Source organism: Panthera tigris, chromosome B3, assembly GCF_018350195.1.
Source record: "Panthera tigris isolate Pti1 chromosome B3, P.tigris_Pti1_mat1.1, whole genome shotgun sequence".
Classification (NCBI taxonomy): Eukaryota; Metazoa; Chordata; class Mammalia; order Carnivora; family Felidae; genus Panthera; species Panthera tigris.
Window position 1 is genome coordinate 144,342,130 of NC_056665.1, and position 27,427 is coordinate 144,369,556.

Sequence of the window (27,427 nt, forward strand, 5' to 3'; positions counted from 1 at the left end):
ACAAGCCTGATGGGTAGTTTGGAATTTCTTTTGTCAGATTCTGTTCAGTACAACCTCAGCCTCTCCCTGAGTTTTAATGAGCAAAGTTACTTCTAAATACAGTTATTCCAGTTTATTACACAGAACATAAACATGAAACCCCCGTTGTTACCATTTTGTTTCCATTCATTTTGCTGTCTAAAACTCTGAAAAGTCCACTTCATTTTAAACCGCAGTAACTTACTGTTTTATTAAGAAGTGATTTATGTGATACCACTGTAACAGACATTCTGTTAGTGTTTAAATCGTCTTCCTGAAATAAGTAATGGTTCTCTTAACGGTTGAACATTTTAAAATGAACTTTTCAATGTTGTATAGAAGGTGAGATTTTTGTTCATAGAATATTCTGAAGAGAATCAAGAAATGTTACTTTATTACTATAGTATATTGCACATGACTTAAGTCATTTCTTTAACATGGAATGTTGGATTTTATTATCTTAAAGTCTATCCATCTGAAGAACCTTTAAATTTAATTACAGCTAATGTCGATATTTACTGCTAAATTTTTTCTTACAAGGACAGATTTTTTTATATTTCTAGAAAATTAAAAGATCAATGTACTCGATTACCTGTAATTTTACTTTTTCAACAAATGTCACTGTTTCATCGTTCATTGGACAGAAGAGGAGCCCTGTTTTGTTGTTTTTCTTTCTCTCTATAATTGACTAGATTTTCTATTTAATTTGTGCAAGTCATTTTTGTTAATTTTGTTTTTGGCTTAATTTCTTTTAGAAACATGTCATTCAGGTTTATCAAAAGGTAGGATTTATATATACACATTATTTTTCAATCCTTACCCCAAAATGGCTCCTGCAATTAACATCAGGTTTGGCTTTCTAGCCTTGTTTTTGTTTTGTTTTGTTTTGTTTCTTAAAAACTAAACTTTCTGCTGAGAACTACATACTTACTTCTTTGTAAGGAGCCTCGGAAAGAAGTAGATTGACTCTGTCAGGCGCCCACATAACAACAGGCCTGTGCATGCTCTGTGCATTGTCTTTCTTTGGTAGAATTATTTAGCATCCAAATAATTCTGTCTTCATACTAATAACACTTAGCATGCTTCTGTTTGAAGAATGCAATGTTCAGTAATATTAATGTACAATTAATGGTTGGCCTCAGGCATGCAGAAGGTAAGTGGTAACTGTTGCCATTTTTTATTTCATGAAGGATTGAATCTGCAGAAGGCTTTAAAATGACCGGGAAATTACCTAATGTTTTTATGGGGGAAACAAGCATAAAATTCAAACCTACAGCCTCATTTAGTTTGAGGTTTTTAGAAACTAAGATGTGGGCAGCTGTAGAGCAGAAATGCTTTAATATTTTCAGAGAGTTGAAGAGTAGTATTCTAAAAGCCACTTTCCACCAACCACTGAAGAAAGTGTGTCTCATTACTTTTACTTAAAGCACTGTAAGAAATCCTATTCCTACCAGGTGAATATGTTTTGATGATAACGAGTCAGGAGACTAACAACACACACATAATGAGGTAGAAAATCTGCCATTTGGCCTCCATGTGTCCAGAAAGCCAGGCTATGGATTTTTTTTTCTATGTTGATGAAATCAGTGGGTCACTGAAAGGCTGTGTGAACGTGAGCTCTTTATCAAAAACTGGGAAGAGTGCTTTCCTCCTATGGGAAATTCCACTCCGTGATTTTAATCTTCCCAGTTGCCAAATTTTTCCTCGGGCAGAAAATTTTGTAGTTGGATGTAGGATTTAACTGATAGAATTCATTTCCTTTTAGTTAAAAACCATTACACTTTGGGGGAGGTATTAAAAAGTCAGCAGACCTCGAATTCCAGAGCCAGGCAGAGATGCCCGGTGCGCGGTCGGCCTCCCAGCCTACCTGCCAGCTCGCACAGAGAACAGTGGCCTGGGCCGGTCACCCCTGGGAGACTACGAGCTGAACAAGAGTTGGCTGGTGACCCCAAGTACTTTGGATTTGTTCATATTATGACGTCTGTGTTTGTATGTGGGTGGTCGTGTATCGGTCTGTAAGATTTCTTTTCTCTTTCCCATTTCTCTGTGCTTCTGCATTCTGTTCGTTGAGGCTTCCAACTGAATATGAGAGGAACGGGAGATATGAGGGCTCAAGGTGAGGGGAATGATTTTTACTTAAAATATTTTATAGGTATTTACCTCGTGTCTGTGGCAGAGACGATGCTCTTTTCTGACTATCCCGCATCAGATCCCTGCTCTCAGTGTAGGGATTGCTTGGCAGAGTCCCCTTGTGTGGTTTGTGAAGCAGGAGCCTGTCGCTGCTGCCACCTCTTAGTGGCCACTTGAGGGCGCCAGAGCGCCATGGCTGCCCACTGGTGAAAGCCTTCCAGGTCCAGCCTTTCCACTGGGCTTCCACTGGGCATTTGGGTGCTAAAATACGCTGCCCTCCTGCCTGGGGGCTGATGGCCTGAAGTGAGCTCTGGGAGTCAGTAGGAGCACTCTTGCTGTGTCCATGACTCCTGCACCATCCTGCTCTCAAGGAATGAAAGCAGAATATGGAGTTGAATTTTCATATTTTAAATTAGATGGGTTTTTTTGAAGAACAATTATGTAGTCAGATGTTTTGCTTTTACATTTTGTAGATCATTTTGTATTTCATTACACAAGTCCGGGGGTGGGGGAGTTCGCCAGATAGGCCCAGGTAGGCTGCCATGGTTCTGGGTCTTTTCTACTCGGGCTCATTCCATACCAGTCACCACCATGCTGTTTTGGGTCCCCGTTAACCCATTTGCTCTCTTTCTGCTCTTTCTGAAGCCCAGCTCTGATCATGTGACTTTTCTGAATGAAAAGTTGCAGGGGCCCCATTACCTGACGCACCCTGGGTGGCCTCAGCAGCCCTGGCGTCCCCCACCCTCCCCACCATGGCTGAGGCAGAGTGCCCGGATGACGGCCTGGCAGCACTCCCACCCCAGGCCTGCCCATCCCAGCCTCAAGCAGGCTCCAGCTGTCCTATTTGCTTCCCGCAAGTACTCAGCGGCTGTTGTGGGGGTGATGCTGTGCCCCCAGTTCCAGTCCATCTGCACACTTGATTATACCCTAAACACATTCTGTGCTTTCCACACCTCCTTGCCTCTGCTTATGATACTCCCTCTGCTCAGCACACGATCTCACCTTCCCCACCCCCGTTGTATTGGAATTCTATGGGCTCTTGGTAGCTCTTCCCAGATGCCCCTCCCTCCTGGAACCCATTTCCTCATTTCCCCGCCCTCCTCCCTTTAGAGGGCCCTACCTGTCTTTTCTGCCCCCGCCCCCTCATGGTGTGCTCATACCTTTCCTGTGCTAGTGCTATTTCCTTAAGTTGCAGTCTTCCCTCCCTCAACCCCAACTCAGCTTGAGAGCTTTTGCTCATTTTTGTAACCTATTTAGTACCTAAAACAGCATTTTATACACAGGAAGCTCCTGATCAACTTTAGTGGGTGTGAACCAAATTGAATATTTTACCAGCAGCCTGGCAGCTCTATCTAAAGTAAAACTTATAGCCCCAAACTCTCAGCTTTGATGAATTTGCCGATTTTGCCATTGGGTTAAGTGTATTTATCATGCACGTGCAGGGTGTTTTTAAAATTTTTTTTTTCAACGTTTTTTATTTATTTTTGGGACAGAGAGAGACAGAGCATGAAGGGGGGAGGGGCAGAGAGAGAGGGAGACACAGAATCGGAAACAGGCTCCAGGCTCCGAGCCATCAGCCCAGAGCCTGACGCGGGGCTCGAACTCACGGACCGCGAGATCGTGACCTGGCTGAAGTCGGACGCTTAACCGACTGCGCCACCCAGGCGCCCCTGCAGGGTGTTTTTAATACACAAGAGTGTTAGGTGTTCACCTTCCTAACTGAAACATTCAGATGTACACGTGAGAGTGTAAATAACGGGTTTGTGGCAATGATTAAATGCTGGGGAGCGGCAGGATAGTAGACACCTGGTCTTGGGGTTCCCAAGAGAATTGTGCCTGGGACCCCACTATGACGTCACCTCTTAGATGTTGGGACCACAGCTTATACTCTGTGCATCGATACAGCTTGCATTCACACTGGTGGTTTCAGTGCTCAGCAGCAGATAAGCTTTAATGTTTCATTTTCCTGTTTCAGTAGTAAGATAATGTCATCTAAGAATTATTTTTAACTGTGACATCAGAATTTTAACAAAATGGAAAAATATTCAGGTGGGCGGAGGGAACTGAGAACAGCCCACCCCGCACCCAGCTGTGTACTCAGCATGGGGGGGGCCATTTGCAAGGAAAGTGATTTTGAACCATGTGGAGTCACTGGCTATCCTGAGTACCATCTCCAGCGAAAGGTCATGATGAGCTGAATTAAAAGAAAAGTGGTACCACTGGCCTGCCGACCCGTCCTCCCTGAGCTGGGCCTCTGGGGGGCCCGGGCCCTTTCGGCTCCTTGCCGCCTGCAGTCAGCCTGGAGGGGAGAGCTGGGCTTTTGGAGAGGCGCTGTGCCATGTCATTTGCTGATCTCCAAGGATTCTGTTTCACAGATTATTTTCTTAATTTTATTAAATATAGATGGCTGATGAAGATTTTACAGCCAGGTAGAATTTTGCCTGTATGGGTTATGATTTGGAAGGGAGTCCGGGGGTGGGTGGTAGATGAATACTTCTCCGTAAAGGAACAGATAATCAGATGTGAGCCTGTGCAAGAAAAATGTGGAGGTCAGTCATGCTATGATTATGAGCTAGCTGTAACAGAAAAGGTTGGTTTTTCTGTGCAATTAAAAATAAACCTGCTACTGTGCATTTCAGTCGCAACGTATCTGCTGAGCAAAAGGAGGAAAACAAAGAAGCAAAACCTCGCTCCCTGCGCTTTACCTGGAGCATGAAAACCACTAGTTCCATGGACCCCAGTGACATGATGCGGGAGATCCGCAAAGTGCTGGATGCCAATAACTGCGACTATGAGCAGAGAGAACGCTTCCTACTCTTCTGTGTCCACGGTGATGGGCACGCGGAGAACCTCGTGCAGTGGGAGATGGAGGTGTGCAAGCTGCCAAGACTGTCTCTGAACGGGGTCCGGTTTAAGCGGATATCGGGGACATCCATAGCTTTCAAAAATATTGCTTCCAAAATTGCCAACGAGCTAAAGCTGTAACCCAGTAATTACGGTGTAAATTAAGTAGCAATTTAAAGTGTTTTCCTGAACACTGATGGAAATGTATAGAGTAATATTTAGGTAATAACGTCTGCATCTTCTAAATCACGATATTAAAATATAAGGACGAGAGCACGCCTGGGAGCGGAAGCTGGCCTTTTTTCTACGAATGCACTACATTAAAGATGTGTGACACGCGTGCCCTCTGTCTTATTTCCATTGCCCTGAAAGTCAGCGTGTGACGTCATCGCCACGGGCCTGCTGTCTGTGTGGCGTGAGCGTGGACTGTGCGTGTGAAGTAGTGCGTACGGAAGCAGCCAGAGTCATTACGAGTACCTCTGTGGGAGATCACTTGGTGCTAAGACGTTAAAATTGCCAAGGAGGAAAACACTGGGTTACTACTAAGAATTAACCTTAACCTTAAGACTAGTTGATCATTAATACAGGTTTACAGTTCATGCCTGTGGTTTTGTGTTTGTTGTTTTGTGTGGGTTTTTTTTAGCGCAAAAGGTTTAAATTTATAGTTGTGAACGTTGCTTGTGTTTTTCTAAGTAGATTCACAAGATAATTAAAAATTCACTTTTTCTCAGTAAAGTCTTCCATTGTCTCCTAATGCTGTATTTAAGACTCAAATCAAGGCAGTGACTAAATGTTTTTGCCTCCGCCACCAACTTGAACAAAAGCAAATGGAAAGTGTATGAAGGCCCGGGGCCACTTTGTCCTTAGCGTGGATCCCAGCATTTTGTGATTACTAGCATCTTTTTTCTCCAAAGGAAATAAAGGGAGAAGTCGGCCCTCCTGGTGACCTGAGGAGGAAGGGAATCAGGAGCCTCGCGAGCCCATGTGGAGAGACGCCAGGTCTTGACGGTTCTGGGTTGGTTCTCCACGACGTATGTAATTCTCCTCTCTTGTTTTCTGATTCAGTACATGAATCAATCCTACAGCTTTTTTCCAGCACCCTGCATGGTTATACAGAGGGAGTAATGAATTCATCAGTTAGTGTGACACTTGAATCTCATGGGGAAACTGCCACATCGATTGGTGTGCTGTTTTGGGTTCTGGGTTTTTTTCTTGTTGGTCAAAGTATGAAAGTCTAGACAGTCACTCAGTCACAGATAATTACTACCACAGGCAGAGCACTGTTTTAGGTGTTTGTGACAGAAGAAAACAAAGATCCCTAGAGCCTCTCGGAGCATATGTCCTAATAGGACGGCAGTCAATAAACATTAGTAAGTAAAGTAGGAACAAAGTGGTCAATGCCAGGAAAAAAATTGTAGGGCGGGTTGAGGCATTGCTAGGGACCTGAGGTTTGGTTGGTGCCACGTTACATGGGGTGATGGTTGGGGGGTGTGGCTTGGCCTCTCTGGGAGCAAGAAGAAGCCAGGAAAGCTGTTCAGAGGCTGTCGGCAATGATTAGGCAAGAGGTAACTGGCCTAGGGAGACGGTGGTCAGTTCTGGATTATGTCCTGAAAACAGAGTCAACCCATCTGCTCTTGATTGGATGTGGACGAGTTCTGGCCTGAACAGGAAGGATGGGTTTGCTGCCCATTGGAATTAACCATTCTGTGGTTAATCACCACTGCTGTGGCCGGGAGGGAGAACAGGAGAGCAGTTTTGAATGCCCTGAGTTTGAGGTGCCTTCAAGACACCATATGGGCACCCGGGACAGACCCCGGGAGAGGCCCTGGGAGCCCTCAGCCTGTGGGTGGGTGGATCCTATTCTGAGTTGGCGGAGCTGGCAGAGAAGCTCCCAGACAAGGGCGAGGCCTGGGAGAAGAGGCGGAGCCGGCAGGGAAGCAGTGAGTTGCGAGGGACCCCGGCAGCCAGGGTGGTGGTTGACCTGACCGTGGAGCTCACACTTACCTTACTAGAACTTCCGAGCCTCCCTTATTCAACCCAGCAAGTCCCCTCTCCCTCCTCTTATCATCTGAGGCATTTTTGTTTCTTCTCTGGAACCAGCTCCCTTCTGCATCAGGGTGCGAGGTCTCCTCTGCACGGCCACCCTGTGGAAGCTGGCAGAGGTGAAGCAGAGCTCTGCCAAGCCAAGGTGTGGCTGCGGCGTGGTTCCTTCTGACCCTTACGCCTAGGAGACGTTCTAATAGTTTTCCATAGTTTTGTTCTCAAGGACAAATTGAATACTGGAAGTTGGGCTCCTTTGAGAGCAGGTACTTCCCCCACGTCTGATGAAATGGCCACTCTATATGCAGACACAGGTAGATGCTCATATTGTTTTCACTTGTTGATTTGTCGTAAGTGGTGTCTGCATTAGTACGTTACTGGTCCGAGGAGAGACGGGTGTTCACCCGCAGAATTCACCTGAGCTGTTCATATTGAAAAGCCGCTATCACTGATTGACATCGGTTTGATTTTAATGGCAACATAGGTAGTGTTACCTTTACTGCAGTTGGAACATGAATTCAAGTCGATTATTAAGGGGCCCATGCCCTTCCTTTAGAGAGTACTTTTTTTATAATATGATGTTTTTATTCTGCATACAGTGAATTTTGAAAAGGAATATTCTAGAGTACTTCATAATCACTTCAGACGCAATGACAAGGCCACATTTTTTCCTCATCCGCTCCTCTGGAGTCCTTCAGAGGTGAGGTAAGGTACCTTGTGGGGGCGGTGCTGTTCCTATTTACCTGACGACCAGAGTGCTGTCCTCCCCTAGTACTCCAGTATCGCCAGCTCTCGTCCGGATCAGGCAAATCCGAGGGACCGGGACAGCATTCCTTAATGACATGCCTGGCTCTTGGGCCATCCTTCCATCTCTGAGAGTGAAGAAAGCTGGCAGGAAACATGACTAACTTTGAGAAGCACAACCGTGATCGTTTTCACAGCATGTGTTTCTCCAAAAGCCCAGAGAAGGATGATATTTAAAAGAAAGATCTCCCTGTGTGTGCATTGTGAACACGTCACTGTCGCTGTGGAGACCGTCCCTAGAATACCCTTTCCTGGCAGTTCCTGCTCTGTGAGTGGCGCACGGTGACCTCCGTGTCCACGGAGCAGGCGAGGCCCTGGGGCAGGGAGGTGTGTCTGCTCAAAACTTTGCTTTTTGTGGGAATTTTTTGTTCTTTGGGGGGTTTGGAGTTTGGGGTTGTTTTTGCCAATTTGCCACGAGACCCTTCAGAGAGCCCAGCAAGCACTTTGCATCGGGGAGCGTGGTGGCTCTCGAAGGGAGCGACGGTGAGCGAAGGGTGGTGTGCCTCGCAGGTGTCCCGACACTGCACGCAGGAGTCTAAATGTGACCGTCCCCAAGAGTAGAACCTGGGCATCTTCTCCAGTCAGCAGGGAGGACAGAGTTTAACAGCTTTGCAAATGGGTCTTTGGTTTACCACTTTGAGAGACAGAACCTAGGCAGGGGTGACACTCCCTCAGAGGTAGTGCTCGCCATCGGTGTGGCACCCAAGGGTGGCCACTGGGCGCGATCAGCGTCAAAGCGGCACGTGTGCCTCAGGAGTCCAAGCTTGAGCGGGACGTCTGGGCCCGGCCCCTCCCCCGGGGAAGGAGGCGCCACAGGGACTAGACGGAGAGGTTCGGGCGCGTGGAGATTGAGGCGGGGGGGGGGGGGGGTCTGAGACTCCAGGAGGAACCCAGCCCACTAAGGCAGCAGGGTGGACATTGGAGGGAAGACTGTGTGAATCACAGGAACAGCACTCCACCAGGAGGAGAGCCGCTGGCTGTGTGGGGTGCTGAGGTCCGCACGCTGGTTTCTGCAGCAGGGCCAAGATGGTGAAGACCGCTGGAGGCAGTGTGGTTTAGTTGGGGAGGGGTGCGTCCTGATCACCGCAGCCTGGTTTCCAGGCTCGTGACCTCAGGTCGCCTCCTCTATAAAGGCAGCACGGTGGTGATAGTGCCTCACTCTGCATTCTTGGCAGAGTCTACCAGGTGACAAGTGCAGGGTGCCTGGCACAGGCGAGGGAGACGCGGGTTTTCTTGGGCGCCCTTCCGCCCAGCTTAGCCAAGACACCGAAGTCCTTGAACAGCATGCTCTCTGCCCTCCCAGCAGAGACTTGATAAGAAAATTCGCCCAGTTTCTGAAGTGTAGAGTGCTGGTCTCTGAGCCTGCGGTGTCTGGGAAGCTGACCAGCCTGCACTGCCACCTTCTTCGCCCCAAGTTGTGGCCTGTGTCCCCAGGGGACAGGAAGAGCGTGAGTCTAGTGGGAGAGTCTGGTGGAAGGCGGGGGTGGCCGATGGTACCCTCCCCTCCTCGGATTGCTGGTCACCTCTCCTCCAACAGGCCTACCGTTGCCATTACATTTAAGATCTCATTGGCTTAGGGGCCCAGAGTCGGCAGAGCATGGGACTCTTAATCCCCAGGTCGTGAGTTCAAGCCTCACGTTGGGCATGGAACCTTCTTTTTTTAAACAAATAAAAAATAAAATGACACCCTCTCTCCTGGACTGCTTGCCCAGCTCTGCCCTCCCACTCTCTGCTGCTTCCTGTCATGCTAAGAGTCAGCATCATGGACAAATGTATTTGTCTCTGTATCTACCCTCCCCACCCATACTTAGAACGAAAGCCGCATGGGGAAGGGCTTTTTCTTCTCTATCTTAGGTACCTAGAATAGTGCCGGGTACTTACTTACAAAGTAAGTATTCATTTAAAATGATGATGACGATGGGGCGCCTGGATGGCTCAGTCGGTGAAGCATCTGACTTCAGCTCAGGTCATGATCTCCCGGTTTGTGGGTTTGAGCCCCATGTCGGGCTCTGTGCTGACAGCTCGGGGCCCGGAGCCTGCTTTGGATTCTGTGTGTCTCCCCCTCTCTCTGTCCCTCCTCTGCTCATGCTCGCTCGCTCTCTCTCTCTCTCTCTCTCTCTCTCTCTCTCTCTCTCTCTCTCTCAATAATACAATAAATAAACGTTAAGAAATTTTTTAAAAGATGATGATGATGATGGAGGAGTAAGTAGTAGTAGTATGGGCAAGAAATATCTGGAAGGCACAGGCTGCTTTAGTGGCTTCAGTCAGAACTCTTACTGAGGTTCCCCTATAGCCCAAGGCCCAAGGATGAGGCGGACACAGCCATAGGAAGCTGTGTTTGGATTTGTGGTCCATTTTCCTCCGTCTCCAGCAGCGCTCTGAGCTGAGCCTTTCCTGTTTTACAGACAAGGCTCAGAGGTGGGCTGGAAATGTACTTCTCACTGAGCTGCCTGTATAGCTGATGCCCTGTTGTGTCATTCAGTCCAGTCTGGGACGAGAGCATGTGATTGCTGTGGGTGTCCAGGGGAAGTCCTGAATCACATGACATTGGCCTTCAGATATGAAACCAGGGGTTAAAACGCTTGGTTTCGAGCCTTAATCTGTGTCCCCCACCAGAGTCATGCAGTGTAGTGCTTGGATTTCAGTCCCTCAAGAGAACAGCCACCTGAGGCTTAGCCGCAGTGTGTGAGCTGGAGGTCACGGAGGCTTTGGGGTATTGACAGCAGCTCTCCACCCTGAGTGCTTGCTTGCAGGCACCAGGCCGAAGGTGAGACCTGCTGAGCACAAGTCCTGGCTCGCAGAGCTTGCACACCTCGTGCCCAAGATAGGGAGGCTGGTCCTTGGGGGTCACCTTGGGGCGAGGCTAGAGCGCAGCTTGCTGAGATGACCCAGATCTCTCAGGGAAGCCTGGAGAGGCTGGGGCCACAGGAAGCACTTTTGCTGCTTTTGGCTTTGGTTTGATTGCTTGGTTTGTCTTGTTTCTGTGGTGGGGCTGATTGGTTACAGATTCTGAGGGTCTCACGTCTTTTTCCAGTTCCCTAGATAGTCACGCCTATGGTTTGCAGCTGTGGTGAAGTATCTTCTTACCATGTGGGTTGACAAATAAGGTGCCTTCCTGGGGGGCGTCACTGAGAAAGGGGACAACTGCTCATCCTGCAGCCCTTCCCCCAGCCTGTTCCTTTTGCAATTTCCTGCTCTCTACCTCCCACCCACTTAACCCACCTCTAAGTGTTATTTTAAGCCAGAATTCTAGAACTCCTCCCTCAAGCAGGAGGGAGATCTGCAATTGCTCATCAGGAACTTCTCCAGCTTCTGCTGGGGCACCTTCAGTGCCAGGGCACGCGCGTGCGTGCACACACACACACACACACTCCCTCCCCCTCCCCCTCCCCCTCCCCCTCCCCCTCCCCTCCCCCCCCTCCCCCTCCCCCTCCCCCTCCCTCTCTCTCTCTCTCTCTCTCTCTCTCTCTCTCTCTCTCTCTCTCCAGGGAATTGGGGGGAGAGTTCTGTCTGGTTCTGCATTTTCCTGATGCTCATCAGCTTCTTGCACCACCTGGTGGCTTCCTACTCTTGGGAACTTTAACTGGTCAGGGTTCAAGTATTTGAAGATAGAAATTGTGTTTCCTTCTCAAATTTTGCTTCTCTCAGTTAAACTGCCCCAGTTCTTTTCGGGCGTTTCGGGACAAGAAGATGTGATTTTTCGTGGTTGTTTGTTCCTATGTTGATTGATCGACGTGCATTTTTTGGAGGGTTTAGAGTGAGGCAGCTACTCTAGAGGGCCCTGTGCTGAGCTCTGTGGATCCAAAAATAACCAGGGTAAAACCCAAGTCCTCTAAAGTCTCCAGGGAGAGGGGCACAGACACAGTCTGGAAGTCTGGGATGGCCAGGGCTGCATGGTGGAAACCCAGGCAGGAAGCCCAGTCTGAGTGGGAGGCAGCAGAGGTTACAGGTACAGCCCGAAAGCACCCCTGTTCCGCTCAGCGGAAGAGGAAGCTGTGGTGTTTGCAAAGGAAGGCATGGAAAGGTTCATCCTGCTTCGGACTTGGGGCGTGTGTGGGGGCAGTGACAGGGCCGGTGCGCTGCTGGACAGGCTCTGTCTTGTCACCATCCCGATAAAATATGTCTCCAACAATGCACCTCTGTTCTGTTTAGAGGACTTCAGTCCAGTACTTTCTTAGGAAGTGGTGTGGCAGGCTTTGGGTAGAGTTCTGTCACCAAAAATAGACCTCACGGCACTAGGAAGCCAGGTTCTAGGGACCAGAGAGGAAGCATTCCGGCCAGTATGGGGCACCTGGTACGCCAGCTCCTTCCGGAGTGAGGTCTGCATGGACTTGCCTCTCCCTCACTCTCGAAAGGGAGCTGCCAGCAGGCGTGGGTAGGTGTGAATACATTCTCAAATCAGACATGTTTTGCATGGAAATAAGCTGGGAAGTAGGAGCCTATGCAGTCATGTTCATTAATAAGGAACCCGAAATCCTTTGGTAGACGGGCCTGAGAGCTGCTTCCTGATCTGACACCAGGAGCTGCTCTGTGCACCCTGGGGCACTGCTCAGGCTGGTCCCTCCTCTGTTTGTGTCCTGTGACCAGCTTCTACTTGCCCTGCAGCACCCGGCTCCTTGGTCACCTGCTGCCTCCAATCTTTGCGGTTCCCGCCCTCTCAGCCCCGGTGCCCTGGGGCCCTCTCCCCGCATTCTCTGAACTCTGGAGAATCCTGTTGGCTCATCAGGTATCAGCTCAGCCCATGTGTAGTGGGAGTCCTGTCACCCAGAAAGGCAGTCCATATGCCTCTTTGTCCTGACGTCATAAATGTGTAGGGCACGTTTTGTTGGGCTCCATTTCCTAGTATCATATCATTAATAAGTTGGACCAAAACACCGGAGCCAGGCCAGAAGAGGAAAGTCCTGGAACAGAGGAAAGCATAAACACCTTGACCCTCCTTTCTGGTCTCTGGGGAGGAGGAGGAGGAGGCCTGGCCTGTGGCCTCCCTGTGCCCAGAGCCTCTCCTTTCCCAGCCTGGCACCACTGCTGTGGCTTCGGCTGCAGGGGGCGCCAGCACGCGTGGGTCCCGTCGAGCAGAGCCGCCAGTGTCAAGTGCGGTTGATTACGCGTCATCTTTATCAGTTCTTGCAAGTAGTGATATGTTGGTCAGTGGATGGGTCAAAAGTATAGACAAAACTAGACTTTTCACTTCAGTGAAAATTTAACGGAAGTTGTCTTTTGTTGCTAGGTTGTATTTTTCCAGAGTAGCCCAGGCATGTTAACGCAGACCACCTTCACCAGTAATGGGAGCAGTCCGTTTGGGGTGGGGGTGGGGTGGGTGGGGGGAGACCCAAAGCCTGACCCCACAGTCCGTGTTCTCAGAGAGGACACTCTCAGTGAAGCAAGTATGTGACGGGGCCAGGGGGCATGCCTAAAGGGTGAAGCCCGAGGAGAATGATAGAGGGGACTGATAGAGGTCGTTCTGGAAAGGAGGGCTAGGGCAGGCAGGGAGGTGGGACCAAAACCAGGAAACAGGCGTGCAGCAGGGGGCTCCCGGCTAGACCAGGTCTGGAGGGGTTGGCACCTCTGCTGTGTGTCCCTGGTCTCACATGTGCCATCTGCAGTCTGCATGCACATCAGCATGGGGGGTGGATGCGGGCAAAGCCAGCCTGTGTTTCTGGAGCCACTGGATCTAGTTCCAATGACATTTTTGGACAAATTGACCTGTTAAGCCCTGCCACGGCAGCAAGCACCAAGCCAGGCCCCACCTCGCAGTAGGGTTCGTGAGCGGCAGAGCAGCGTCCCAGCCCCAGCCCCCACTGCCACCTGAGGAGTGGTGCTGGCCGCCTCACGTGTGTACCACCGGGTCCCGCACATGAGGGCGCATTCTGTTTGCTGGGCTCAGGTGGCGCTTGTCTCCCATCCCAGGATGGCTGCTGGAGCATTTCATGCCTGTGGTTACAGCTGCCTCCGGGGCATCTTGAGAATGTGCTTCTCTAGCCCGACGGCCGCATGCCAGCCTCAAAACCAGGGTTTTGTTACCAAAGCGGAAGGGAAAAATGGCTGCTAGGAGACAAGCGGCCAACTCCACACAGATTCATCAGCAGTGGGAAGAGCTACAAATACTTCTAGCTCTTCTGGGTCTTAAGGGTCATTGTTTAATTAAGTTGAGCGTTAGATTTTACAAGCCCCAACTCAGAGAAGGATATGAAAGTCAGGACTTCTCAAACCAGGAACATGGTCTTTGCTTCTCTGTGTCTTCAGTAAAGCAGAACGAGCTCCACAAAGACAAGTTTGGGGGGGGTGGGGAGCGGGGAAGAGTCCAAACGCTGTGCACGGATCCCTACAGAAAGTCTCTAGCCTTGGGGCGCCCTCAGTCGGTTAAGCATCAGACTTCGGCTCAAGTCATGATCTCGCGGTTTGTGAGTTCGAGCCCCACGTCGGGCTCTGTGCTGACAGCTCAGAGCCTGGAGCCTGCTTCGGATTCTGTCTCCCTCTCTGTCTGCCCCTTCCCTGCTCTCACTCTGTCTCTCTCTCTCTCAAAAATAAATAAACATTAAGAAAAAAAAAAAAAAAAAGGCTCTAGCCAGACTTGGGAACCAAGGTTTTTGTCATCCAATCCACATGTAAAATTCACAGCTCCAAACGGAATTGCTCCCCCTGCCCCACCCCTGCTCCATGGAAACCTCTCAGCCAGAAAGACAACTCTTGCCGATCAAAAATTGCTTCCTTTTGTCACCTATAGAAAAGGAAATTAGTTCAGACTCTGTGTGGGTGCAGGGTGCAGCCCCAAGGGTGCTTCGGGAGGCCTTACTGTAGGCATCAGGCAGCTCCAAATAGAAATGCAGGGTGAGGCACCTTCCAGGCACCTGCCGCCTATGCAGCGCCTGCTAAGAGCAGCAGGGGCTGCACGCTGGAGGTCTGGATGTTCTGAAAAGTTAAAGAGCGGGGAAAAGAGCCCAGCACTTCGAACCGGGTGGTCTCAAACTGGTGACCCTGAGCCAGTCTTCCCCCCTCTCCTAGCATCCGGTTCCCTCCCTGCCCCACGCTGGGGCAGTGATCCGTTCACACAGACTAAATGAGGGGTGGTGACAATGAAGTCCTGCCTCAGTGGGCTCCCACGAACTGTGACACATTAGAGCATCTTTTTAAACACCACTTAAAAAAAGAATTTGTTTCAGCTTATATAAGTAATACATGTTCACTGTAGAAAATTTGGAAAACAAAGTATAAAGAAGGAAATCACCTGTTACCCCACCACCCACAGTTAACTACTGTTCTTTGGGATTTTTCCATACATGCTCCGGGATCCACAGTACAAGCTGTTTTATAACTTGCTTTTACTTCCATTTTTTTAAGCATGCTGCCATCTCACTGAGTTCTTCATGCTGTTGGGATGCCTGCATGGTGCCTCATTGAGGGAGGTGGCCTGGATTTTTAACCAGCCGTTCTTGTTGGCAGTCCTGACCCATCAGTTCCTCCCTGTTCTGGAGTGATTGTACTTTTTCATTATTTCTGTAGGGTAGTGGTTCTCAGAGAGGCAGTTGGAGCATGGGGCACCTGGCTGGCTCAGTCTGTAGAGCATGTGACTCTTGTTCTTGGGGTTGTGAGTTTGAGCCTCACATTGGGCATAGAGCTTACTTTATTTTTTTTTATTTTTATTTTTTTAATGTTTGTTTATTTTTGAGACAGAGAGAGACAGAGCATGAACGGGGGAGGGTCAGAGAGAGAGGGAGACCCGGAATCCGAAGCAGGCTCCAGGCTCCGAGCTGTCAGCACAGAGCCCGACGCGGGGCTCGAACTCACAGACTGTGACATCATGACCTGAGCCGAAGTCGGACGCTTAACCAACTGAGCCACCCAGGTGCCCCATTTTAATTTTTTTTTAACGTTTATTTATTTTTAAGACAGAGACAGAGCATGAATGGGGGAGGGACAGAGAGAGGGAGACACAGAATCCGAAGCAGGCTCCAGGCTCCGAGCCATCAGCCCAGAGCCCGACGTGGGGCTCGAACCCACGGACCGTGAGATCGTGACCTGAGCTGAAGTCGGACGCTTAACCGACTGAGCCACCCAGAAGCCCCGAGCTTACTTTTAAAAAAGGGGAGGGGCGCCTGGGTGGCGCAGTCAGTTAAGCGTCCGACTTCAGCCAGGTCACGATCTCGCGGTCCGTGAGTTCGAGCCCCGCGTCGGGCTCTGGGCTGATGGCTCGGAGCCTGGAGCCTGTTTCCGATTCTGTGTCTCCCTCTCTCTCTGCCCCTCCCCCGTTCATGCTCTGTCTCTCTCTGTCCCAAAAATAAATAAAAAACGTTGAAAAAAAAAATTTTTTTTTTTTTTTAATAAAAAAGGGGAAAAAAAGTGTAAACCCTATTCAAAGAGGCAGGCGTGGATTTTGGCCCTCAGGGGACTTTTGGCCAAGTCTGCCGATAATTTCTGTTGTTACAGGGTGGGTGGATAACAACTGCTGGCATCTAGAGGTTGGAGGCTGAGCTGCAGTGCTCAGGGGAAGCCCCTGCCCGGAGTCATCCTGCCTGACGTGAGTGGGTGCCATTGAGAAACCCTGCCATGGGGTCATGTCCTAGCTGGGCCATGGCCAAGGTGCAAGAACGGATGCTTCTAGTGCTGCTGATGGGTGTGGTCCATCCAAGACAGTGAATAAAAGTGCGTTCGTCTGTGTTGTGTGGTAGGGTGTTTCTTAGACTCCCCATGTTGACTGTGACTTCGAGGAAAGTTAAATTCACCCTGTGTAAGAGTCCTATGAATGCAGAGGAAAGGGAGGACGTTGTAGGGAGTCTGGCCCATGGACTGGGAAGCAGAGGTACCCCCACTGAGGGGAGAGCATAGTAAGCCCTGCCTTGTTCCAAAAAGAATGGACTCAGCTAAAAAGTGTGTTCAATAGAGCAGGATAAAATAAATGAGAATAAAAGTGAGCAAAGAGAATATTACAGGTAGAAAAACAAGTGGCCCATAGAAGCACGTGTAGCTCTGGGCCCGTGGCGAGGCTCCTCCCAGAGGGCCGTGGGGAGCGGCTCCCCTGCTTGCCCAGCCCCCTGAGAGGGCCCAGCACTGTGTGCCGCAGCACAGGGGAGAACGGTAGGGGCCCTTGGGGCTCCCGGGAGCAGCTTTTACTGCCTGGAAGAAGTCTGGGGCCTCCCTGGGTGTCCTGTTGAGAGGTGATTGGAGGTTGCAGCTTGTCTTATGGAACCACTGGTAGTTAAGGGACTGTCCCACTCTTAACGGTCCAGACAGTGTGGAGACGATCAGGAAGCCATGTGCCTGCCTGACTAGGCCCCCAGGTGCCTGTACGCACCTCAGGGTGGAGTGGGGACAGTGGCCCATCACTGAGCCTGTGCAAGCAGGAGGGCCTTCTGGACAAGGGCCCCCCAGCATGGGCACACGCAGCCTGAGGCCTTTCCAGAGGACGTTCTTCCTGTGCTCCTCACAGCCCTTTCTCCCAAATTACCAGACTCCACAGTCTACAGTGTACTGTGTGCCCCGGCCCAGTGCCCACTGACCAGAGGAGGACACTGAAGGTGAGAAAAGGTGAGCCCTACCTGATGTGTGACCCACACCGGTCAGCCGAGGAGGGAACCAAGTGCCAGCCCCTGACCTAAATAAAGGGTGGGTTCAGAGATCCTCTCCCTGCCAACCTTGTGCCCCAGGAGGCCTGCCCCCTACTCTGCCCATCCCACCCCAGCTTTCACTCACCTGGCTTCCGTGCCTGTGCCTCTTCCCCCAGCAGAGGCTCCTGGAAACCCTCCCCTGCCAGCACATGGCCTGGGTGGGCCCCTCAGCTCAAGCCTGGCCACTAAGGCAGATGGAGCTGCTTCTACTCCACTGCTGTCCACCCAGCCTGCTTGTCCTGGGCCCCAGGGTCTGGGTTGGCCAGCTGCCCCTGCCCCTGGGGCAGGAAAGACTGCCCAGCGCAGGACATAGTGGGCACGAAGGCCATGCCCAGTTATCTTCCTAGTTGCAGGGTAACCTTGGTGGGGATTAGGGCCTGCTGACCCAAAGCGTGAGGAGTTGGGGTACCCCAGATTCTGATGGGGGTGGGAGACCAGGATAGAGGTGGCCCTGGCCGGCAGGTGGCAGCACAGACTGTCCACAGAGCTGTGGAGCTGGGGGACAAGCCCTACCCTTGGCTGGCTCACAGGTTCCACCTCTACGCCCCCAGCCCACCATGGTGTGAGATCAGTCGGGAACTGTGGCAGCTGTAGAGTGGCTGGGAAAGCGAGACCCCAATCCACCCTCCCGCCCAGGGACCTTATGTTGAGGACCCACCATGGGAGGCCAAGGGGTGGAGCACCTGAGGGTCCTGGAGAGGGGGCTGCAAGGAGGAGGGCGTTCCAAAGGGGTCCCAGGGCTTTCTGAAAGGGACTGAAGGGCTGGGCCTGGGGGCAGCAAGAAGGGGGTACTGTCTGCCCTGCCTAAGGCTGTGAGGAAGGGAAGCGGAGGAGAGGGATTATTTAGGGGCTCTTGTAGGTGGGGGGGGAGAGGTGGCAGAGACCGACTGGAAAAGGAACTAGATTAGGGGGGCAAGACCCACCCTCCCCTCACGGCATCCACACCTCCTCCCACACTGCCGGATGGGGTTGAGCAAAAGTGCCAGGCTCCACCTCCCAGGGCCCAAATGCCCTTAGATGCTCCGGCTGGGGCTCTGTCACCCCAGAGCTCCTCCCCCTCCTGGCCCCTCCACCCCCCAGCCCATCCCAGGGCTGCAGGGAAGCCAAGTAGACAGGATGGCACAGTGACTGCCTCCTGACTTTGTCCCTTCTTAAAGAAAGTGAAGCAGAAAGGGTAGATCCAGGATTGAGGCCCTCAGATCCTGGCTCCTGGGTCCCAGAACAGCCACGGGAAAGGGGAGCCACTACTCGGAGACTCGTGGCAGGCCGAAACCCTAGTTTATTCCAGCATCAGCAACATCTTAGCCATCACAAAAATAAACTCTACCAAGGGCGACGGAAGTCTCTACAGCGAGGCTAAGGGCTCAGCCGCCAGGCGGCGGACATCAGGGTGCGTGGTGGGCACTGCCCGGGCAATAAGTTAGGAAGCAGCGGGGCTGGTGGTGGTGGTGGCAGGTGCAGGCCAGGGTTTCACTTCTGGGCAGGCACGAGGTCATCAATGGCCTGGCCCTGCTCCAGCCGCTGCTCCATCTCGATGAGCAGCTTCACGCCGTCCACCACCATCTGTACCAGCTCCACCTCCGAGAAGCCCAGGCGGTCTGCGTTGGAGACGTCGAAGACCCCACCCACAGCAGCTGTGTCCACACCACCTGGGGAGACAGCCAGGTCAGCAGGACTGGGGTGGGGGGCTGCCCCAGGGGGAGAAGACCACCTGCCCCATTCACCTGTGCCTCGTTTCTGAAGCCGCAGCCGCTTGAGCACCTCCGGGAACTTCTCATGCTTGCCCAGGTGGGGCAGCTTGATGTGCACACCTGCCCGCAGCCCCGTGCCCAGATTGGACGGGCAGGTCAGGATGTAGCCCAGGTGAGGGTTCCACATGAATTCGTAGTTCTTAGACTTGAAGAGCGTTTCAATCTGGAGGTGGAGAAGGTGAGACAGGGTTGGCCTGGCTGAGGGGCACCTCCAAGGCACCAGGTGGGGGACACCCTCGGACCCAGGAGTCCCCTGGCAGGACCCTGAGGTAACGGAGACCAGGGCTCCCAGGGGGACTGATGGGACGCCCACATCCTGGCCTGAGCTCTGGGGCTTGGCCCTGCGCCCTCCCTGGTCCCAGACCCCACTCGTGACAGCCCAGTTTGGGGATGGTCAGGCCTGACCTGGGTGAGGCCATTGCAGAAGCGAGTGAACACCTCCTTCATGTTGCCCCCCTTCTGCATGGAGATGACGCGAAGGTGGTCTTCCTCGTTGATCCACACCAGGAAGGTCTTATTGTCATTGTGCCTGGGGGAGGGGCACGGTCAAGCCTCCTCCTTGGAGGTCTCAGAGCACATCCAGAAAAAAGCTCTAGGGGGTCCCCAGACCCCAGGAACTTTCTAAGTCCCTGAGGTGTTCCATCCGGCTGTACCCAGAAGCTTGGGCTTCTGCCAGGACCACACTCTGGAGGTAGGCAGGGAAGCCAGGACACCTCAGAGAGAGTCCAAAAAGCCCGGAGCTGTGCCCTAGCCTCTAGCCAGTCATGTGCCGCGTGGCCTGGGTGTGGGGGAGGGACGAGGGCCCCACCTAGGAGGTAAGGGGCAAGAGGACCGCTGTATCTGGGCGCAGAAGCCTCCCTACGCACACAGTGGAGGCAGGAGCTGTAAGCCTTCCCCACCCTCACCCCCACTCCCACTCCCACTAGGAAGTGTCTGCGTCACCCAGCACCTGGCAGAGTCCCTGCGGGGAAAGGGGTGAGAAAACCAGAAGCTCCGGCTCCCAAGAGGAGGGTGGAGGAGAGCAGTCAAAGCGACCCAATGCCCACCTCCAAGATCCCACGAGGCCTCAGCCTCTACCAGCTGGCGTCCCTTGATGCACCTGTGTGGTCAAGGTCACCTGCGAGGAGGCCTGGGAAGCACCAAACCTGTCCTAGGAGCACGGCTCCTCCCTCTTCCTTCCTCCTCAGCCTGGCCTTGGCGTGGGGAGGGCCAAGGGGAGGAGGGGAAGGGGAGTGGGGGGGGGGGGGGGGGACCCACGAGAGGAGTTGGGCACGCACCAGATGCCACGGGCATCGGGCCAGTCGCGGGCCATGCCGGAGGCCAGCAGCAGGGGCGACACGGGCTTGTCGAAGAGGAAGTGGTCGTCGATGAGCTGCTGCTGCTCTGCCTCGGTCATGCTCTTGAGCGCGTAGTACCTGCCGGCCAGGTCGCCGTCCAGGCTCGCCAGAGCTGCGGAGGGGCGCGCTCAGAAGGGCACACGGGAGCCCCTGTGCTCACGCCCGCCCAGCTTTGTGGGAGCCCCGGCCGGGCCGGCCCTCGCAGGGCCCCAGGCCGCAGTCCCCCCGGGAAACCGGACCCGGCGCGCAGATAAGAGCGCGGCAGCGGCGGCTCAGGTGACTGGGGTGACTGGTTAACAAGCCGCACGGGGACAGAGGTGCGACCCCTACCTTCCACTGCGAGCTTCTCGATGGCTCGGCGCTCCCCGCGGCTGCAGTGCGGGGGGAGGCAGAAGCCGCGGATGCTGCGACCCGTGCGCACCCGCGAGCTCAGCACGTAGTTAGGGTCCAGGTCGTCGCCGCCCTGGGGGCAGAGCGGGGGTGAGCGCTGGGGGACCCCTCCCCAGCCCGCCCCGCCACCCGGAGCCACCTCGGGGCCAACCTCGTACCTGCAGGTTGTCGGGATTGAGGTCGGTCTTGTGCTCGTCGCTGGGCTTGTAGCCTCCGTGCCGGTCCTCGATGATGGGGTCAAAGAGCTCCTTGAACACGTCATAGGATTCCTCATCGCCTGCCACGCAGCCCACGGTCATGATATAGGGGTGACCTGGGGGAGCGTGGAATGGGGACAGTGGCGTCACTGCCAGGCCTGACCGAGCCCCTCAGGACCCTGAGGTTGTTCGCGGGAAGGGGGCGCCGCGGGAACCCTAGCCTGGGAGGGGTTCTAGGGGAGGCGCTGGGCCCGAGCCCCAGGGGAGTGTCTTGCAGATAAGGCGACCCGGTACCCTGACCCCGGGACCGAGGTGCGCGTACCCGGGTTATCCACGCCGGTCTGGATGACGTCGTCCAGTGTGAAGCCGCTCGGCGTGCACTTGGCGCGCAGCTCCGCGTACAGCTCGGGGGTCAGCACCTTGGCCATGTGGTTGTTGTGGCCGCTGAGGTCGGGGAACTCGTCCTCGGCCGGGAAGCGCAGCTTCAGCGCGTTGTGGCTATTGGAGAAGGGCATGGCGGCGGCGAGCGGAAGGCTGCGGGGAGACTCGAGGGTCAGCGGGGACCCGGCGCACCGGCCCCCCAGGGACCTGCGGACCATTCAGGGCCTCGTTGCCCCTGCTCCTGGTCACCCTGGGGCGCGCGGCCAAGGTCAGAGGGGTCCGCAGCGCGCGCGCGGGGGAGACTCCCGCACCGCCAGGACCCCAGGCCCAGCCGGCGCGCGCGCTCCGGGCGGCCGACCCCGGCGTGCACGACTTTGCTGCCCACGAGCTCCTTCCGTGCGCAGCGCCCCCACCCCGGCGCCCAGGCGGCCGCCCCCCCCCTCCCCCCAGCCCTCGGGCCCACTCACCGGGCAGCCGGGCGGGGCAGGGGCGCTCGGTCGGTCGGCAGCTCTGGGCGCGGCGCAGGCGAACAGCGGTGGCTCCGCGCTCCCGCGGCTCTTAAGGGGCGCGACGCGGGCCGCCCATTGGCCGCTATTTATAGCCCATTCATTCCATTGGTCCGCGCTGCGGGGTGGTGCCGTCGCTTTGTCCGCCACCCGCAGCCCCCGACAATCCCCCCACCCGGCCACCCACCCCTGTTATCCCTTTGCTGGGACCCCGCGCAGCCCGCCTATCCGACCCGGCACCCGCCCAAGACCCCGCGGCTGAAGCCTCAGGCCCTTGGATATTCTGTAGTTCTCCCCGTGCTGCCTCCGGGCGGGAAACTGAGGCAGAAGAGCCACTGGGCACTTGAAGACGCTCGGGCTCATCTGCAGCCCTGCTCCTGCCCTCCCTAGCCCCGCCAGTCCCTGGATCTCGACGAGGGTCCAGGCGTGACCGGCCCAGGCTCCCGCAGCAGGTACTAACCCCTCCACCCACCCACCCCACCCCCGCCCCATCCGAGCTGGCCCGGAGCTGCCGACCTTCCTCAAGGTGCCCGCAGGCATCTCCCGGGCGATCTTGGTGCAGAGCTAAGCTCGAGGGAGGTGCAATCTGGCTGCGGCCCAGTGGGGTGGCACCCGTGGTGCCTTGACCTTGGGCAAGTCCCCCGGCGCCAGGGGACCCAAGCCAGAGACCCCCGGGGCCAGCCTTTCCTGGTAGGTGAGAGAACAATGTGGCCCTGGGAGGCCGCTGGGGACTGCACGGTCTCAGAGCCTCCAGACCCCAGCCCTGGGCCCTTTCCACAGGGGACAAGTTCATCTCCCCACCCCACCCCCAAAGGTAGTCCCCCAGAGACTCTCAGCAAAGATGGGAGGAAACACAAACAATAAGCCTATGTGAGATTTAAAAAACAACAACGACTCGCTAGAAATGAGGATCGTGCAAATTAAAACAAGGACTTCCACTGCCCCCAAAACACCCAGATGGCAAAAATGTGAAAGACACACCAGCCAGTGTCAGCCATGGGTTGGAATGTGGAGAGACAGACGGTCACACGCGGCCTGCAACTGTGAACTGCTACATCCTTTCTGAAAAGTAATTTGGCAGTATCTATTAAAATTAAAAACGTTTGTACTCCATGACCCAGCAATCCCACTTCTAGGAATCCAGCCTTTAGAAAGGACCGTCTCATCCCTGCAGGTAGAGATGTGCAGTGGGGAAAACACACAAATGAACTCGATGCCCATCACTTGGGGACTGGCCAGGGGTAGGAAGGCACATCCCCAGTGTAGAGTATTAACACAGCTATTTTTAAAAGTGAGTTAGACCCTTAGTCACTGAGCCACCAGCAAGGACTCAGCAGCCTCCTCCTCGGCCCCCTCACCTCTTGAAGATCCATCTGCCTTGTCCCATGAGAGCCTTCTGCAGGCCACCTTCACGGCGGAAAAGAGATCCTATCCCACGTCCACTATCCAGAACATCCCCTCTTCCAAACCCTTTGCCGACGTGAGTAAGAGTGACGATCTTCCTGCGGACACTGAAGGTCTTGTCCACATATGAAGCCAACAGAGAAATAGCTGGGAGACCCTTACTACTATCCAAGGGGTCATTGATGATTACAACAAAAAGGAACTAATAAGGTGTTTAAGAAATTCCCCTGCAATGGTGGTGTAATTGAGCACCCAGAATATGGAGAAGTAATTCAGCTGCAGGGTGACCAGTGCAAGAACATATGCCAATTCCTCGTGGAGACTGGAGTGGCAAAGGAGCCCTAGCTGAAGTTACCCACTTGGTTTTCTTTTTATTATTATCATCTCTTTTTTTTTTTTTTTTTTTTTTTAAGTAATCTCTTCCCCCAACTTGAGGCTTGAACTCACGATCCTGAGATCAAGAGCCGCGTGCTCCACTGACTGAGCCAGCCAGGCGCCCCAGTTTCATGGGTTTTAAGTGCTTTTGATTAAGCTTAAGTGAGGATTTCCTTGCAACGAGTAGAATTTCCCTTCTGTCCCTTGCCACAAGTTAAAAAACCCCACAGCTTGTATAATGTAACCATTTGGGGTCTGCTTGTAACTTGTAGTCGTGCAATTCCTTCATGCAATAAAATGAAAAGAGAAAAAGAAGAGTCAATTGGAGCTTGTGTGTTAACGCACGCCATGCATCGTTTTGTGAATAAAGCAAGAAAGGAGGGGACACCCTTCTCTGTGTGTATGTAACAAAACGCCTCCAGGACCACACAGTGAGTTCTGGGGGACAGCAAGGTGAACATCACGCTGCTGCTGGAAGGCTGGCCATGAGTGACCAGCCACGTGAATGAAATCACGTCGCCATCCGGGAGGAGACGGGTGCTGCGGGGGCTGGGGGCAGGGCAGAGGCGGAGCGAGGAGCTCCAGGGGATTTGGTACCTCTGAGGAACCGGCACTGGAGCAAAGAGGCACAGGATGAGCAAGCCCCTTCACCTCCACCTGTGTGCGCACCAGTGGGTGTGGAATGTCGCTAGGCTGTCCCTGCGGTTACCACACACGGGACTTCTGTCTCTTCCCTCGCTCACCTTGGCGTGCTTTGACCTGTTCCCAGTCAACATTTTCTTAAGACACATAAAACAAACCAAGGTAAAGAGGCAAATGGGCAGGACTGCCCAGACAGCAGGTGTCCCTTAAGCCTGGAATTCCTGCCCCCTGTGCCCCTTGAAGCCCCTTCCTCCCATTTTAGAAATAATCTGCAGTTGCCTTTTCCACCTCCCCACCCCCAAAAGCCTGATGGGCTCAAGTTTCTGTTTCTGGAAACCTGAAGGCAGACTTGGCTTTCAGACATGGGGTGAGGGGCACTCAGGGCTTCCTCTTTGTCTTCAGCCTCTGCAGCTTCTCAACCTGTCCCCCACGCCACCCTCAGGCCACCAAGGGCCTGACCTGCTGGGTGGGAGGAGGGAAGGGTCCTATCCCCTCTCCCCCCAAAAGCAAGGTCCAAGCTGGAGAGGTGAGGTCCAGAGGTTTGGGGTTGCCTTGCTCAAGGTCAGGCCCTGTGATACTGCTGCTTGAGGCTCCAGAAATCCTCAGCCTCTGAGAGGGGTGTTTTAACCTTTTGCAGATAAGCAAAGGCAGATCAGAAGATGGGTGACAGAAGAGACAGGTCAGAGGTCCAGCAACCCGTCACTGGTCCTGGAGTGCCTGGCCCTGAGCTAACTTAACCTGGGACCCATCTTGGGGACCACCCCCACCCCCGCCCCCCAGGGCTGGCCAAGCCCAGGCTGCACTAGATTGACGGCATGGGTGGTCAACAGCTGCGATGGGGGAAGGGCAGGGGGCCTTCAAGGCCTTTAGACCCAAATGTCAGGGGATGGCTCCCTACCAGGGGCTGCTTGGGAGCCTGTGTGGTCCCAGAGCAGAGGAGCAAGGGGTGGGGAGGCCTGGACGGTGCCAGCCTCCACCTCACCAAGAATAACATTGCCCCAGTGACCTGGCTCTTGTCTGTGGACCCTCCATTTTCCCCAGGGCCCAAGGAGCCGGTTTGGCAGCGTCTGGGCAAGAAGCTGGGTGACATCACCCAACGAGTTTATGGTCCAGGTTCCTCAGAAATCACACCTGGTTGCACATTAACCAGCCAGCCCTAGAGGGGGAGGGGAGCTTCAATGGAGTCCCCAGCTTTTCATCCACAAACTCAGCCTGCCCAGTGGGGTGCAGCGCCGGGCATGCAGGGGGGTAGGCCAAGTGGGAGGGACAGGCAAGGAGCCAGAGGTCATTCTCAGAGTCTGTGCTTAAAAGACAGGATTGGCATTGCTTGCTCCTGGTGCCCCGTCCCTGAGCCCTGAAGAACCCAAAGGGGAAGTTGGTTGCAGTCAGGAGAGGGGTAGGGCTGCTTTGGGGTCACTGAGCACCATGGGGTAAGAGCCTGGGCTACTCAGAGAGAGGGGGATGTCAGGGCACCTGGTCCAGGTGCAGCCTCCCCCCCCCCCCCCCCCCCCCCCCGCCGTGGACATCTTCAGCTTCTCTCTTCCTGACAGGGTGCCTGTGACCCTTGTCTCCAGGGTCTCTTTCCTGCCTGTTCCCACCTTTCTTCAAATCTGCCATTGGTTCTCTCAAGTTAGGTTTACTGGCTTTAAATCCCAATCCCCCATTGGCTGTGACCTCAGGCAGCTACCTAGCCTGAGTTTCCATAAAGTGGTCCCCACCCTGACAGGATTGTGGAGGTTTAATATAATGATACTTACCTGGGATTCTTTAGAACCAGTTCTTGGTAGGGGAGTCCCAATATCCAAACTCTGCCCTGGGCAAAGTGTCCACCTGACCTGAGTAATCAGCTGGGGCTTGGGGGAGCAGGGCTAAGGATCCCACTCAGGGCTGGGGCAGCCTCAGATGGAGCAGATGGGCAACTCTGGGTAGGCTACCTAGAGGAGGGGGCACTGGAGAAGCTAGCCAACCAGTCACAGACAGAGAGGCAAGTGGGAAGGTGGGACCACAGGAAACCACTGCCGAGTCACTAAGTCCCAATTTAGGCTCTTAGTAGGCGCCCAACCTCAGCTCCATATCACAGCTGAGAGGCTGGGGAAGAGGAACCCCCAGAAGTGGAAAGTTGAAATCTCCCAGTGGAGCAATTAGGGGGTGATTCAGGCAGGTGCATCACCAAGAGAGTGAAGCAGAGTGACCTGGAACAGAGGTTGTCAAGCTGTAGATGGGGCTGGCTTGTCTCCACGTTAAGGGGAAGAAGCAGCAAGGCCATAATGGGCCACGTGGGCAGCTGGTGGCCAGAGTGCTGGCCGAAAAGGAACAATAATAACCCACTTAGGTGGCCACCTAAGTCCCCTTACCTTCTTACCCCTGAGAGGTTCCCAGACCCAGACCCAGCCAGGGCAGAGGCATGGTGGGGGGAGCTGAGGTTAGGCACCTGGTTTCTACCCTGGACTCTCTGAGGGGCCCATGGCAAGGGCCACAGGCACCCTGGCAGTCCTGGCCCCAGAAAAAGGAGAATTCATCGTGCCCCACGGACAGGCTGGCCCTGCAGGGGCCTGGCCACTCCCATTTTGTCAGGCTGGGGTGTGGCCTACAGTCACTCGATTTAGTAGGGCCCAGACTAAGCCCAAGGTGGGCTTGAGGGGCTCTATCAGAACGAGCCCAGGGTGCTGGGAGCTGAGTGCTAGAGGAAGGCATTCCATATCCCCTGCTGTCCACCGCTCCGCCCCACGCCCTCTCTACAGAGGAACTGGCTCTGAATCAGCCCTGCTGAGACAGAACAGGGCTGCCGCTTCCCTTTTTTTTGCCCCTGTGTTCCCGCTGCCCTTCCCCCAGTGTGCCTGCTCAGGCTGCTCACCTGGTCCTCAGCACCCCCAATGTGAGCCCGGTTCATGCAGCTCTCATTGTGCCCCGGGTCCGGGAGGGGACAGCCCGCCGCCTCCCCGAAGTGGAGAATGTGCCCCTGCAGGGGAGGCAAGGCTTGGCCTAAGGCCACTTCTGCAGACCCTT

General features: G+C 53.9%; 2 protein-coding genes and 1 pseudogene across 14 annotated transcripts in view; 2 read left to right on the forward strand and 1 right to left on the reverse strand.

Annotated features, from left to right (window-relative positions):
* MARK3 (microtubule affinity regulating kinase 3) overlaps nucleotides 1–5,599 on the forward strand; it is a 111,680-nt gene extending 106,081 nt beyond the window's left edge. For 10 of the 13 annotated variants that reach the window (XM_042990647.1, XM_042990649.1, XM_042990650.1 and 7 more), the window contains 3 exons: nucleotides 774–800; nucleotides 2,090–2,134; nucleotides 4,788–5,599. In XM_042990647.1, the coding sequence (XP_042846581.1) occupies nucleotides 774–800; nucleotides 2,090–2,134; nucleotides 4,788–5,133 (418 nt within the window). In that variant the 3' untranslated portion in view covers nucleotides 5,134–5,599. The remainder of the gene's footprint in view (nucleotides 1–773; nucleotides 801–2,089; nucleotides 2,135–4,787) is intronic. The other 3 variants (XM_042990652.1, XM_042990651.1, XM_042990648.1) reach the window with 2 other exon arrangements.
* Nucleotides 5,600–18,699: 13,100 nt separating this feature from the next.
* On the reverse strand, nucleotides 18,700–22,458 carry CKB (creatine kinase B). Its single transcript, XM_042990659.1, has 8 exons — nucleotides 21,962–22,458; nucleotides 21,436–21,647; nucleotides 21,075–21,229; nucleotides 20,857–20,989; nucleotides 20,467–20,638; nucleotides 19,595–19,718; nucleotides 19,163–19,352; nucleotides 18,700–19,087 (listed from the first exon to the last, which is right to left on the reverse strand). Exons 2-8 carry the CDS (start codon nucleotides 21,626–21,628, stop codon nucleotides 18,909–18,911), a joined length of 1,146 nt encoding a protein of 381 aa, XP_042846593.1. The 5' UTR covers nucleotides 21,629–21,647; nucleotides 21,962–22,458; the 3' UTR covers nucleotides 18,700–18,908.
* A 383-nt stretch (nucleotides 22,459–22,841) lies between these two features.
* Nucleotides 22,842–27,407, forward strand: LOC122239524 (annotated as a pseudogene).
* The last annotated feature ends 20 nt before the right edge of the window (nucleotides 27,408–27,427 follow it).